Below are 16,304 nucleotides of genomic sequence, written 5' to 3' on the forward strand. Positions count from 1 at the left end.
CGAAGTGGCGTCAACTCGAAAGACCTGCACCAGGTGAACGGTCTACCCGAACGGGAGGCCCTAGCCACACGACATTTCATTTCATCCGTCTCCCTAATCACCCCGACAACAGCCCACACACCCACCATCTGCATGCTCCCCAAAATCCACAGACCGAACAATCCAGGGCACTGTATTGTGGCTGGTTACAGTGCCCCCACCAAAAAATCTTGGCCCTTGTTGATCAACATCTCCAACCAATTGTCCGAAACATAGCTTCCCACATTAAATATACCAGTCACTTCCTGCACAGGCTCTCCACCATCCCCACACCCTTACCTAATGGATCTCTATTCGTCACTGTTGGTGCAGCCTCTCTATACATCAACATCCCTCATGCCCACAGATTTGCCACAATTGAATGCTACCTCTCTCAATGCCCTGCATATTCCAAATCCATCACTTGATTCCTTGTACACCTAACTGACTACATCCTAACGCGTAACAACTTCACCTTTAAAGGGGAGGTATACAAACAAATTCGTGGCACAGCAATGGGCACCAGCATGGCACCCTCCTACGTCAGCCCCTTCACGGGCCACTTAGAGGAAACATTCCTATAGCTTCCCAAAACCTTGGTCCGGTTTAGTTTTATTGATGACATCTTTATAACCTGAACCCAAAGCCAGAACACCTTGTTCTCATCCCTTGACAACCTCAACACCTTCTCTCCCATCCACTTCACCTGGTCCTCGTCCACGCATCGTGCCACCTTCCTAGATATCAATCTCCTCCTATCAGATGGCACCAGCCACACCTCAGTCCACATGAAACATACCAGCCACCAACAGAGCCTGCAATTTGACAACTGCCACCCCTTCCACACCAAAAACTTCTTTCCATAACAGCCTGGCAACCCATAGTAAATTTGAAAATTTGTACTATGGGACCAAACTGCTAAGGTCATTGGCCCCTAGGCCTACACACTACACAACCTAACTTACACTAAGGAACACACACACACACACACACACACACACACACACACACACACACACACACACACACACACACACACACACGCCTGAGGGAGGACTTGAACGTCTGATGGGGGGAGCAACAGGAACCGTGGCAAGGCGCCTTAGACCGCACGGCTACCCCGCGTGGCTACAGTAATGAGAACTCCCTTTCCCAGTACAACGAAAGCCACACAAAGGCCTTTGCAGACAGGGAAAATTCCCTCTGTATCTAATTCACAAAAAAATTTTCCATGCCATATCCCCCCCTCTCTCTCTCTCTCTCTCTCTCTCTCTCTCACACACACACACACACACACACACACACACACACACACACACCCGCGCGCGCGCTATCAGCCTCTCAGCTATCTCAAGAGCCAACCACAAAGAAGTGCCACCCTTGTCATCCAATACCACCCCATATTGGAACAACTGAACGACGTCCTTGATTATCCCATTATGCCCTGAAATGAAATACCTTGCCACAGGGATGACACCCCTGGGGAAGACCTGCCCAGTCCACCCACCCAGCATCAGCTACTCTAGTTCCATCACAACTTTATCCTAGGCCGGGCCACCTGTGACAGCAGCCATGTTACATACCAGCTCTGCTGCAACCACTGCACCGCATTTTACATTGCCATGACAACCAACCAGCTGACAACTAGAATGAATAGCCACCACCTAACTGTTGCCCAAAACAAGGTGGACCAGCCAGTTGCACAACATGCAGCCGAGCACAACATGCAATATTTCAATGACTCCTTCGTACCATTTAGAGCACAGTTTAGGGAGATAGATGCATGCTTGTAGTGAGTGAGTGAGTGTGTGTGTGTGGGCGCGCGCGCGTGTGCATGTGCATGTGCATGTGCATGTACTTGTGCCTGCCTGTTATTCCTACAGCACGAAAAAGGAAGCACATTCTGAAAGCTATCCAAGCTCTCTACCTTTTGTTCATGCACTTCTGCCTTTTGATGATTCATCTCCTTTTTTCCTAAATGGAATGGAAATGAAGGCCCATGCTACTTGACAGCGTAGGGGAACGAAGCGGGAGACCCGCATCGCCATACTAAGCAAGGTCCTAATGGATGTGGTTTGCCGTTGCCTTCCTCCGACTGTAATGGGGATGAATGAGGACGATGAAGACAACACAACACCCAGTCATCTCGGGGCAGGGAAAATCCCTGACCCCACTGGGAATCGAATCCGGGACCCCGTGCTCGGGAAGCGAGAATACTAGCCCGAGACCATGAGCTGCGGACTATTCCTAAATAATTTTTAATTTTCAACCACAATGTTCCGTACATGCTTATTGATGTTTTAATTAAATTTTAACCACATTTTTCTCTGTTTTATATAAAGGCACTGACAACCCAGCAGTTTAGCACCTAAAACTATAAAAATAACCACCACCAGTTAACAACAGGTCAGAGAAAGGTGATATAAAACCTTCAAAGCTAGAATATTTCTCGAGACAACACTGTAGGATTTCTGTATTATCATTGCCAGGGGTCACTGCCACCTCGAGGGCAATAACTCACATAGGCAACCCACAGAGCCACACTACATCATAGCTCTGTGTAGTGCTATCATGCAATAGAGCTGTGCCTCACAGAGTTGCAGAGGGATGCCTCACACAGAGAGCACCCCAGTGTGTCCCTGAGAGCTACAACAGCAAAAATCACATCTCGGCTTTTAACAAGATCATTGTGCAGCTTTTCTTACCCCCTCAATGTCACACTCTTTATTTATGAAAATATTAAGTCATGTCACCAACAAAATTTACAGTTTCACACCCACCATGTCTTTTACACTGTACATAAATTGCTTCATCAGGACCAACCTTTTTCCTACCATGAGTTCTTACAACAAAAGGCATAGTACCATTAATATAAGATATGCCAATACCTCTATTAAAAACTTCAGAAACATTAAAAGTACTATAAGTAATCACATCATGATCATTGCAACTTTCAGGTCCACCAATTTCAATAATACTTCCACACCATACTGTAGCAACAGTCAGCCAACCACTACCATGCAAAACAGAATCAGCTTAATTAATAATAAGATCCAGTACAGCACTAACAAAAAAACATGGTCCATCCACAGTAGTAAAAGATCCAATACTGTTCAATGTCACTTTATTCTTTGTAAGCTTAGCAAAAGTAACATTATCAACAGCCTTATACACTCCTGGAAATTGAAATAAGAACACCGTGAATTCATTGTCCCAGGAAGGGGAAACTTTATTGACACATTCCTGGGGTCAGATACATCACATGATCACACTGACAGAACCACAGGCACATAGACACAGGCAACAGAGCATGCACAATGTCGGCACTAGTACTGTGTATATCCACCTTTCGCAGCAATGCAGGCTGCTATTCTCCCATGGAGATGATCGTAGAGATGCTGGATGTAGTCCTGTGGAACGGCTTGCCATGCCATTTCCACCTGGCGCCTCAGTTGGACCAGCGTTCGTGCTGGACGTGCAGACCGCGTGAGACGACGCTTCATCCAGTCCCAAACATGCTCAATGGGGGACAGATCCGGAGATATTGCTGGCCAGGGTAGTTGACTTACACCTTCTAGAGCACGTTGGGTGGCACGGGATACATGCGGACATGCATTGTCCTGTTGGAACAGCAAGTTCCCTTGCCGGTCTAGGAATGGTAGAACGATGGGTTCGATGACGGTTTGGATGTACCGTGCACTATTCAGTGTCCCCTCGACGATCACCAGTGGTGTACGGCCAGTGTAGGAGATCGCTCCCCACACCATGATGCTGGGTGTTGGCCCTGTGTGCCTCGGTCGTATGCAGTCCTGATTGTGGCACTCACCTGCACGGCGCCAAACATGCATACGACCATCATTGGCACCAAGGCAGAAGCGACTCTCATCGCTGAAGACGACACGTCTCCATTCGTCCCTCCATTCACGCCTGTCGCGACACCACTGGAGGCGGGCTGCACGATGTTGGGGCGTGAGCGGAAGACGGCCTAACGGTGTGCGGGACCGTAGCCCAGCTTCATGGAGACGGTTGCGAATGGTCCTCGCCGATACCCCAGGAGCAACAGTGTCCCTAATTTGCTGGGAAGTGGCGGTGCGGTCCCCTACGGCACTGCGTAGGATCCTACGGTCTTGGCGTGCATCCGTGCGTCGCTGCGGTCCGGTCCCAGGTCGACGGGCACGTGCACCTTCCGCCGACCACTGGCGACAACATCGATGTACTGTGGAGACCTCACGCCCCACGTGTTGAGCAATTCGGCGGTACGTCCACCCGGCCTCCCGCATGCCCACTATACGCCCTCGCTCAAAGTCCGTCAACTGCACATACGGTTCACGTCCACGCTGTCGCGGCATGCTACCAGTGTTAAAGACTGCGATGGAGCTCCGTATGCCACGGCAAACTGGCTGACACTGACGGCGGCGGTGCACAAATGCTGCGCAGCTAGCGCCATTCGACGGCCAACACCGCGGTTCCTGGTGTGTCCGCTGTGCCGTGCATGTGATCATTGCTTGTACAGCCCTCTCGCAGTGTCCGGAGCAAGTATGGTGGGTCTGACACACCGGTGTCAATGTGTTCTTTTTTCCATTTCCAGGAGTGTATAAAGCAGCGCGTGAGTGCCGACTCCTCCTATAACGATGCATCTCATAAGTTGCTCTAAGCAGTCAGGAGCCTGATCCAGACTGTAGCTGGCGGGTTGCTGTACACCTGGCGTTCTCTGCCGAAGCCAACCCCACATGTCTGAAAGCACCGTGTGATTACTAAAATTGGAGATCACAACAGCAACTCACTGATTTGTGTACACAGATTCCAGCAGGCTCCACTAGAAGAATCAGCATCACCCTCCAGCAGTGTGTGCATCCAACTATGGCACTGAGAGCATGGAACTACACTGCATCTGCAAATCATGTGACACATCACAGAAATCGTTCCACTGGATTATTTAAGACACTGCAGGACTGCTACTCGACGGCATTTGTACACGCTCCGGACTGTATGCCACCTGCATCCTGCAGCCCATCTGTCGATAGTGTTCACCAGCAGCAGTTCCATTTTAACCCAGGATTCTGACAAAACATCAACCCAGTGCGGCTTACGACTCCAGCTGGACTTGAACCTAGATACTAACCAGACTCCACCTAGGACATTGCTGCCTGACTGGGCCCGTTGGCACCCTTGTGTCCCAGCAGTTACTGTTGGTTTGAGCATGAGTATCTCATCAACTGCCAGTGCTCTATCGACATCCCACCGGCCTGCCTGCACCTGACGGAATATTGCCTAGAACGTCACCACCTGCTGAGACCATCAGCACCCTCATGACCTGGCAGACGCCGGTGAGTTGAACATAAGTCTCCCATTGGCAATCAGCACTCTGCCAACATCCCAACGGCCAGCCTGCTCCTCGACCAAGACAGACACCACCTAGGTCTTCGACTGGACGCCAAACCAGAACCCTGAACTGGAATGGAGTTGAAAGACTTTTTTTTGCTGTCCTTGCCACCACATAAGGACAAAAGACATAAAAGTTGGCAATGGGATGGTCCAATCCTGCCACAGTGCTCCAGTTGGCGACAAGACTGTTGACTATGATCCCACACAACTCACCTCATCCATCGCCACTGTCCTGCCCGACACCTGCCCTCCACTGGCCACAACTGATTTTGCTTGCACTTTTGGCCCGAACTTGCATTCGTGGCCACCTTCCTTTGAAGGGTGGCTCAACACCCAGGACAGGCAGTTAGGCTTACATCAGCATTCCCAATTACTCATCTGGTGCTGTCTTCTCTAGAAGCTGCTGCTGTGATCGAGCCTATTAGTACCACTGCATCTCCAGCAGCTGCCCTTCGTTCGAGCCCCTGTCTCTTAACAGCCACCAGAGCTCTGGCGACGTCTCACCAGACAGCCTTTGTCCGGCCACATTGACAGTGTCCCATTCCACACTGTGCTTTATGGTCAACTTTTCCTGTCTCTTCACGTATAATCCTGTTGCTGGCTTCTAGCTGGGACTGTGAGCTCTCATTTTGCTTCATTTGAAACAGCTCACGTCTGGAACTGCCCCCTTAGACAGCAGCATGGCTCTCCCTTCCACCTCCAGCTTGGTTCTCCTTTCCACTGCTGGTGCAACTCTTCCTTTGATTCACTCACACTGTGGGCTCTGCACTGGCACACAAAGTCCTTCACCACAAGTAGAAAACTCTCACAAATTCACACTAACACAATTCACATGGCCACTCTCATTTCTGGACCTTGTGTGTGTGTGTGTGTGTGTGTGTGTGTGTGTGTGTGTGTGTGTGTGTGCACGTGGGCGCGCGCGCACACACACACACACACACACACACACACACACACACACAGAGGCGTGCGGGTGTGCGCATGCGGGTGCGTGAGCGCGTGTTGTGCTAGAAAGAATGTGTGTGTTTTTTCTAATTCTGAAGGAGCGCTTTGTCTGAAAGCTGACCATTTCTGTCATTCTTTTCCTTTGTGCCTGTCTGTGACTCAGTGTCTCCCCTATGTGGTGAGTAGCAATCTATCATTTCCATGATGTTGTTATAGCCTCAATAAAAGATATATTTTGTTGCTGTTGTTGGAATCTTCAGCCTCCAGTTGATGCAGCTGTCCACTCCAGTGTATCCAGTACAAGCCTCCAGATCTGTGCATAACTACTGTAACCAACATTCATTTGAACCTGTATACTTCAGCCAAGCTTGGGTACCTCCATAGTCTGTAATTAGGTTTGTTCTTGAAATTTGTCTTGAATAAGGGAATGATGTGTGACCCCCTTGCAGTTGTCGGTGGGACACTGTAGCCCAAGTTTTCTGTGCTAAATAGTAGTTGGAACAGGGGCCAGCTTTCCTGGTTATGCAATGCAGAAAATGCATTTAATCTTAATACATTGTTTTTGTGTAGAAATATGCATTACTTACAGTTTCACATGTACAGATACACAATGGGAAATGAAAAATTAACACCATATTTGCATCACATTGGATTAGCAAATGTGGTAAACATACTTGTGTGGTTCACCAGTTGCAAATAATATAGTTGAATTAATTTTGTTAGATGGTATTGTGGGCCAGTGAAAAACCGTGTAGTAATGCCTAGGAATTTCTCAACATGTTTAACATGACATTTCAGTTGTTAATGTTACTGAATGAGGTGGCGCAGTCATCACGGACCATTTATTTGAATCTGGACATTGAGTAAGCTTGCATCTTTCATGACACCTTGTGCATCTTACCTACTTTTAGTTCTGTGAACAGATTCTGCCTTGATGTCACTGACCATTGTTTGTAACATGTTGCCCAAGATAGTGGAAATTGCTGTGTGTATGGCAGCAACATATGGTATCAGCTCTGGGTATCATGGTGTTGGAAGCTCTAGTCTACAGTGACTGTACAACATTGCCCTTTATCAGGAGAATAATAAACAGAGCAGGACACTTGCAGCCATTTCACTGTTGCTCCTACAATTGTGGCAAGATGTGCACTTCTAGTGAGACAGTGCCAGTGCAGCCACTTCTTGTATTGTCCAATGAAGTCACTCACATCCATCAATCAATTGCAACAACATCAACAAGCATAAATGGTATGAAACTGTTTCCCAAGGTTAGTAAAACACCTCTGTAAATGCCTATACAGGAATGCATTCCAGTTAGGGAGGCTAAACAAGAGAAAAAAAAAATTGCCTGAAACAGTCTTATCACCGGGTGGATGAGCGTATAATTTTGATCACTTAAAATATACAATTTTTATAATATGTGAGTAAAACTTCATTCTTGAGGGCCATGGCTTTAGCATATTAATTTTTTATTTCCTGTTTGTGTATATCTGTCGCACTGTTTGCCAGTCAGAGTAATTATAATGGTTCTTGCTTAGTAGAAAATCGTGAAAAACAGAATTCACAATTTCAGCCTTCACTTTATTCTGTTGACATGATACTACTTGCATAGTGTTTCTCATGATTGTCAGTCCATGTAGCTTCAGTTCACTAAAAGAAGATTTTCAGTGAGATGGCTGATGGGAGTAGCTGAATAAATAAAAATGAAATTGCATTGACTGCCATCAAATGCTTTCCAGTTGGCATTAATTTTAACTAGCCCATTATTTAATGTGTCTGACATCTCAACGGATATCATTTTTTCAAACACAGTTCCATAAAACATTTCAGAGATCATTAACTCAGTGTGTAATTTCTGCTTTTGTAGATGCAGACCAACCAGCAGGTAGTTGATACCTGTCAGTGTCATTCAGTTTCTATCACTTCAAGTTTTGTTGTCAGCCGTCTGACAGAACTTTCTTGGACTGTGCATATAGTACCCCAGATTACAAAGGGTTTGGGGAGACATCAGTATCACAACAGTCCTTCAAGCAATTTAAGGAAATCATAGGAAACAGAAAACAAACCAAAACCAAAGGAAAGTGATTTCAATGTAGTAGAAGACTGCTGTTGCAGCCCATATAGCAAATTAGTTAAAATTGTGCTATTGAGAATGACAATATATTGAAACAAGTTTTTACTTGTCTGTGGTTTGATGTTTCACATTCACATTAAATTTTGAATAAATGAACTGATGCTAATAAGTGGAGAAAATTGCATGACATTCCATGTGACCACTGGTGTGCACTTTCTGAGGATTCTGCTTTGAGACAATCATCTGCTGTCCCTGAGAAAATCTTGAATAAGTAGAATGTGCAAACCATAGCCACAGAAAATATTACTGTAAGAATTAAGGAATAATTCATCCAATTCACTGCTTCTACTACTGTCATTATGAGTAATGTATGTTGTGATTCATCACTTACCATTGTGTTTACGATGCAACAAGTTATCCTTACTGGCTATTGACACTTATTTTTTCCTCAATTCTTTGTATTAATTACCTTTGTTGTTTTACGCAGGACAAGATGATTGTCAGTTGTCCCAAGGAACATCTACCTCCACTCTTCCTCGCATCGGACACTGTATCGCTTATGGCATTCAATGACTTCAATGGTGCTGCAAGGAAGAAAATGGTGATTACGCAACATATAATAATAGATTTGCATTATGTATTTTCTAGTTACTTTAAGTAATCTGTCACTGTCAAAACCAATTCAATTCATTTATCGTAGTCTATTTACACACTGCTGTCAGCTTAAAAGGATCACTTCTTAATTATACATAGTATTTTGAAGTAGATGCCCTATGATTCTTATTACAAACATGACAGAAAATCAAGCAAATATCTAGGTGCTGCAGAAGTTCAACCTCATGCTGCCAACTTCTGAAAGTATCACCATTTTTAAGTCTTTGTTTGCCTGTCCCTGGTCTTAGAAGAGATATTTACTATAATGTCCTAGTAACACGCATTATTTTTTTGCCAAGGGAAATCACAGTTAAAAATTAATACATTCATTACTTCTAATACACATACTGTTTTATCGCTGTTGGGTTTACAAATGAGATTTCCACTGTTATACAGGACTTATACTTGTGCATAGTCACTTCACTTCTCAGATTTGAATCCATAAAACTTATTGACTCTCCCAATAAGGGCAGTCACAGTTAAAAATCACTATATTCATTAGATCTAATTAAAATACTGTTTTATCTCTGTGGGGTTTACAAACGATATTTTCAATGATAAAACCGAGCGAGGTGGCGCAGTGGTTAGCACACTGGACTCGCATTCGGGAGGACGACGGTTCAATCCCGCGTCCGGCCATCCTGATTTAGGTTTTCCGTGATTTCCCTAAATCGCTCCAGGCAAATGCCGGGATGGTTCCTCTGAAAGGGCACGGCCGACTTCCTTCCCTAATCCTATGAGACCGATGACCTCGCTGTTTGGTCTCTTCCCCCAAAAACCATCCACCATCCACCAATGATAAAGAGAATTGATACTTACTCACTGTCGTGTCACTTCTCAGATTTGGATCCATGTGACTTACTGATATTCCCAAGTACCTAAACCCCTACCATTAACTGTCACCTTTACGTGTAGTCATTATTTAAATACACGGGTCATTTGAAAGGTATTGAGAGTAATAGAAATCCTAGCTTTCCATAATCTTATGTCCACATATTTTAAAGGTTATCTTCTTTATCCAGAGGGCAACTCATAAGTTGTGCTTGGATTGCCCAGTCAATAGATAATAGACAAAGGTTCTGTGTTCAAGTCCCTATCTAGCAGACAGTCTTAATCAACCAGAAAGTTTCTAATTTTATTTGTCACATCTACTTACATAGCTCGAGATTGAATAGCATATCTCCATGGTCATGGAACATGTCAGTAACTGAAATTAACATCAGAAAAGTTAATAATAAATAAAATGAATTTTACATGTATTAGGGTGTATACGATCTGGGAGATCCGGGAAAAACCCGAGAATTTTTTCATCCAGGAGAAAATCGGGAAAAAACCGGGAATTTTTCATTGTTTCAGTTTTCTGTTAAATTTTTGTAATTTTGACTGGTAAGAACTGACACTCTAACAAAGGATATTACTGTATCCCGCTACTGCAGAATGATATTTCAACAATAAAATGTAAACGAGAGAAAAAAACGAAAATAACTTAAATTGCAAAGGAAATGCGCCATATACAACGACGACACACAGTGCTCTGGCAAACGTCTGCCAACACCAAAATGTGTCAAAGGCTTTAGGAAGACTATGCAATGCTTCATAACAACAAATTGCCTCCGATGAGGGTGAGGTCACAACTGTTTACATTAGATTCGATTTAGCAGTTACGAGTGGGCTCATGTGCATGAGCAGTTGAGTCGGGTTTGAGTGGTACATTCTCCCACTTCTGGTTACAGGAGTGTGGCTGTTGGCTGTGCAAGCAGTCGCAGCTAGATGCTACTGGGAAAAGGGGGCGCCAAATTCATATTCTTGAGGGAAAAAAACTTGTTTCACAAAGCGCCTAGAATCCAGCACACTTTGGTCTATCGATTATTCATATGATTTTGAAACGCATCCCTGTTGGTTTTTGAACATTGGCTCTGAGCACTATGGGACTTAACATCTGAGGTCATCAGTCCCCTAGAACTTAGAACTACTTAAACCTAACTAACCTACAGACATCACACACATCCATGCCCAAGGCAGGATTCCAACCTACGATCGTAGCGGTCGCGCGGGTCCAGACTGAAGCGCCTAGAACCACTCGGCCACACCGGCCGGCTTTTGAACATTCTTGAACACATTTTAAGTTTATTTCTGAATGAATCATACGTTGATTTTTAAATGCATGCATAGTGTACGTGATGTCTCTGTCAGGAGAATCTTCGTCGCATCTAGAAATTAACTTTCTGCAGACAAAAGGGGACGGGGCTATACGAGATGAGTGGGGTAAAGCCGAACGGATGAATGCCAATCGCTGTCTGATTATGTGGTTGATAGGGTTCGCGAATGATCAGCGTTGTTATAATTACTAGCAAAATCCATATTCAGACTACCAGAATTAAAATAAACGACTAACAGCAATAACAGGTGAGAAAGATTATGTATTATCTTCTCGGTGTATCCAAGAAAATGAAATTTTGCCAGAAAATTTTTGGCCAGATCGCTACACTAGTAAGGAGCAGTTGTACAGTCCTCAGCTCGCAGCCTCTTAAATTCTACTCTGGAAGTAACGCGGAAAACATGTTGTAGGAACATGTAACAACACCTAACCAGAGAATAATCATGAGAAAACTAAAATTGTGATTCTGGCAGTGTTAGTGAAGTTAATCGGCGAACAAATTTTGACAGTGGCAGGAATAGCTACAGAATTTGTGATGACAAGATGTTAGAACGAGGAAGGAGAAGAAACAGGGACGTCTCACAAATTATGGAAGACTAAGACGATTCCAAATTTATATAAATATTTCGTAATACTACTTTTTGCTCTCACGCTTGAGAAACTGGTGAGTATAAATGAAATGTGAAACTATTTCCTGACATAAAGCTTTTTGCTTGTAGTAGGCCTAATAGGTATTTGATATTGGTGCTATGTGAATTATATTCTGTCGTGTTATAAAAATGACTATTTGTGTCAAAACAGTCTCGTTTATTTGGTGTGTATTACAAAATGCTGCAATATTAGAAAGGCCTATTTTATTTTATCTAGCAGAAAGTGACAAAATAGACATAAAAAGATCAGAAAACCACACCAGTTTTGGGTATTTTATTTGTATTAACAGCTTTTTCAGTATTAGATAACGACATTTTGATTTTTCATGTAGCAAAATGTTTGATGAACTTTGATGAGGTAATAGATTCTTTCGCAGAAAGGAAAGCACGACATGTAAAGCTGTAGCAAAATTAGAGAGAAAAAAAAATGCCAGGAGCTAAGGATTGAAGAAATGTGTACTTTCTTGCTTGTCTCTTGCCTTTATTTTATGTATCCTGTATTTAATTTTATGTCACACAAAACAGCAAGTTATTAGCTAATAGGCAATAAAGAGTGCAAATTTTCTGAATAGTTCTTGTTCTTCCGATTACAAATAATCCCATCCGCTATTAACTGCGAGATTTTTGTTTTTTTTTTTTTTTTAAAAAAAGAGGGGCAGGCTGTCAAATTGGCCAACTGGGAGCCGGAGAGGCACCACAGGACATTTCAGTTTCCACTGTCCTGAATATAGTTTGATGGCATCCGTTAGAAAATACACACATTTCAATTCCACAGAGCGAAATACACTGACATGTGGTAGAAGAATGCTGTGTGAAGAGGCATGGCACTGCACTTTGGCACACTTAGACCAAATAACATGTCTTAGGTTTCCTCGAACACATATGTTTTATGTTTCAGCTATCAAGTGAATTAAAATACATTCACATAATTACTGAAGGCTAAAATATGTTTTTAGTTTAAGAGTTTATTTTATTTTCACCTTTCTGACAGTCAAGCATTAATCGCCTTGCGGAACAATGAAGTTATTTTTGTCTGTTTGCTAAAGAAATTTCACTTTTATTAACTTTTTCTGCAGAGGCAGTCAATGTATTTGAAACAAAATGTTTAATTCCACAGTACTGGCTAGTTTCAACTGTTTGCTGCATTTTAAGTGCACGTTTTCATCTTCTGGCACGTATGGCATTATGCCATAATAAAGAACCAAACATGATATAATACAGTACTGATGCTCCAAGAAAATTTACATCCCGAAAACCATATTGAAAAGCTTAATATCAGGTTGAGGTCTACTTCATTGGGAATCTGGACATACAAATGTGCATGTTTTAGTAAGGTTCACGAAATTCTGATGCTCTTGGAGTATCCTCTGATGTCTTGTTTCTTTTATGACAATGTATGATCTTTCAATGTTTTACGTGTACGTACATACAGGATTCCTACGTCATGGTAGCTGTGCAAGCACGACGTTGCCTGTTATCTGTGCTCTCTGGCAACTGCTGAAATGAACCTATTTCTAACAGGTCACAGGAAAATATTGCCAATTGTGGTTTGAAAAGCGTTACTTTCAAAGTAAATATCCTTTTTTGTAAGTTTGACTATGTGCGAGAATGTACCATGAATTTCATAAATCACAGAGCGTTTGATTCTCATTGAAAAATCAACTCTTTGATGACGAGCCATTTAGAAGAATTTCGAACCCAGAAGATCAGACATTTATGTCATTATTAAAAATTCTACTGGCGCATTTGTGTGATATATCTTAAAGTGTAACAAGCGCAAAAAAGATCAACATTATATGCGAAAGCTTAGCTTCTCTTACAGCTTATTAACCTTAGAGACCAATATTATATGTGAAAGCTTTGCTTTTCTTGTAGCAACACTATGTATATTAATTTAAACTATTAACTTTCCCTGTTTGTGTGTTTGTGCTACTTAACAGAGATATTGCTGTTGGCTGGCTACATCACGTGTCCTATGCTCTGAATATCCGCTGTCATCGGCTGGCAAGATCACCTGACATGAGCTATGACTGGGTTACAAAAGCTCATCACAATCTCGATTTCAATAATTCAGAAAGTAACATGCGGCGATTGATGGAATTCCAATGTATACTTTCGTAATACGAAAATATGCAGTGTACATGTTGCTGCACATCAAAGATATTTCCAAAACGTGTCTTTTTTCCCTGAGTTTCGTTTTCTAAAGTTCTGGGAAAATCTGTGCCCGTGTATAAAACCATAACCATTCAAAGGATTGATAAGTTTTGCAGTTTTGAGGGAAAATACACTGAGACTTAACACAAAAAGTGTGTTTTCACCCAGGAGAAAGTGTATTTTTGAATGGGAAATCCAGGAAAAACACGGGAATTTTTTTTCCTTGTCCGCGTATACACCCTGATGTATACTACTCAGATTACACACTGCTAGCATATATTAGCATATTCAACAATATAACGCATGAATCTGACACAGTTTTTTCCAGGAACTCACCGACAGAATGAGGAGGAGTGTACCGTGAAGATATTCTTCAGTTTTAGACACAGAAGTGCAAGAATTACTGCTAAGATGTTTTGAAATTCTTGTAGTAACATATTGAAAATGGATACAGCTTAATACTGTATCCTTGTCTGCACAAGAATCATTCTGCCTGTATTTATTGAATGAAAGCTACTAATTCTTGAGAATAAGCTCATATTGTTAACAAACACCAGTAAAGAAAACATACATTGAAAGGCCAATGTCAGAAATCCCAAACTCCTGAACAGGGGTCACCAAGAGGTTGACAAACTTAAATTGCATGTTGCTCAAACTGCCCTTTCTGAGCCAAAAACACCCTTTGTGAATGGGAACAGTTACCCCTGAATATAATGCCGTATTTCATAACCAAATGAAAATAAGCAAAGTAGACTAATGTTTGTATTGGAATTTCACTTATTGCTGATACTCTTCTAATGGTAAGTGTAGCAGCCATTCAGTTTCTGAACAAGATTCTGAACATGCGCTTTCCATGACAGCTCACCATCGTCCTGAACACCTAGGAATTTGGATTGTTCAGATTCGCTAACTATATGCCTATTCTGCATAATCTAAATGTAAGTTCTTGTTGAATTGTGTGTTAGTACTGTGAAAACTGAGTTTCTGTGTGATTTAACATCAATTTATTTTCTACAAACCATGATCTTATGTCTTGGACTGCAGTATTTGTATTTTGTACTCAATATCCTTCACTACCAAGCTGGTGTCATCAGCAAACAGAAATATTTTAGAATCACATGTCAGGAATGTCCTGTAATCAGACTTCGGGTACATATAGATAACAATAAATAGAAGTCTAGCTACAATAAAGTCAACTGATCCTGAACAACTTCCAGTGACCTGTTCAGTAGATTCAAATGGTATACCATTTTTCATGTACATGGCTACTCCCCCACTCTGCAAACAGCTCCTTGAAATATAGCCAGATAATCTGTATCCCTATATAGGAATCCTCTGAATTGTCACATTGTTCAAGTTGTGCTCTGATATACCAATATTGTTCAGTTCACTAACTTTATCTCTAATACACTTATATTTTGGTGAAATTTGGTAAATCCTTCATTACTTTGATACCTGACCTTTTTTGAAGGCGGTTCCTTTGTTAGAGACACTTTCATTAAGCAAGAATACCCATCAACTGGCTTGAATCTAAAAAAGATGGAGCTCTAACACCAATTGCTATAGGACTTTTCCCATGAGTGATCTCATCACCCACCACTACACTGTCACCTATAAGCTTTGCCAGCTTCCCCCTCCTATACCTATTGATGTGCAAGCCATGCCTTGTGAAACTCAATGTATTGATAGACTCAACTGGCACCACAGCATGAAAGTCATACCCAAAGTCATCTGTGCCATCCCAAGCCCCTGTAAAAAAAGTCTGACTGCTATATTAAGATGAGGGAAGTCATGATGCTAAAACAGCTGTGAGAGGTGCAAATTTGTACCACCAGTTTGAGTAGCTTTCGTTTCCAGATCATTCCCAATGCCATACTCCTTCTCTCTGTCAAGACTATTTCCAGCTCCACTCGTGATGACCATCTGATACTCTTTTGTGAAATTCCAATGTAACTCACCTGTGTTATCCATAACCTGTGCCCACACCTATGACATGAGAACTAGCTAACAGCAAAACTTCCTTCTTTGTTATTGAATTTACAACTCACTTAGGTTTCTTAACTGTTGAGGTGTGCTGCATATTTCCTGCACCTACACCTATAACCACAAGAGAGTCGTCTGTATTAACTATGACAGGTGGTCAAAGTGTTGGTGATACACAAAATGAAACCATCTTAACATATCCTTCTCCTAGCAGCATCCTTACCAACTGCCAGTTTCCAGTCTCCAGCCCCCTTTTCCCTCTTCATCCTGTCTTGTTCCTCCC

General features: G+C 42.6%; 1 protein-coding gene across 3 annotated transcripts in view; it reads left to right on the top strand.

Moving 5' to 3' along the window:
- The window catches only part of LOC126248386 (crossover junction endonuclease MUS81), a 214,678-nt gene that overhangs the window by 156,615 nt on the left and 41,759 nt on the right, over positions 1–16,304 (top strand). For all 3 annotated transcript variants that reach the window (XM_049949329.1, XM_049949328.1, XM_049949330.1), the window contains exon 10: positions 8,910–9,023. In XM_049949329.1, the coding sequence (XP_049805286.1) occupies positions 8,910–9,023 (114 nt within the window). The remainder of the gene's footprint in view (positions 1–8,909; positions 9,024–16,304) is intronic.

Source organism: Schistocerca nitens, chromosome 3 (genome assembly GCF_023898315.1).
Source record: "Schistocerca nitens isolate TAMUIC-IGC-003100 chromosome 3, iqSchNite1.1, whole genome shotgun sequence".
Taxonomy (NCBI): Eukaryota; Metazoa; Arthropoda; class Insecta; order Orthoptera; family Acrididae; genus Schistocerca; species Schistocerca nitens.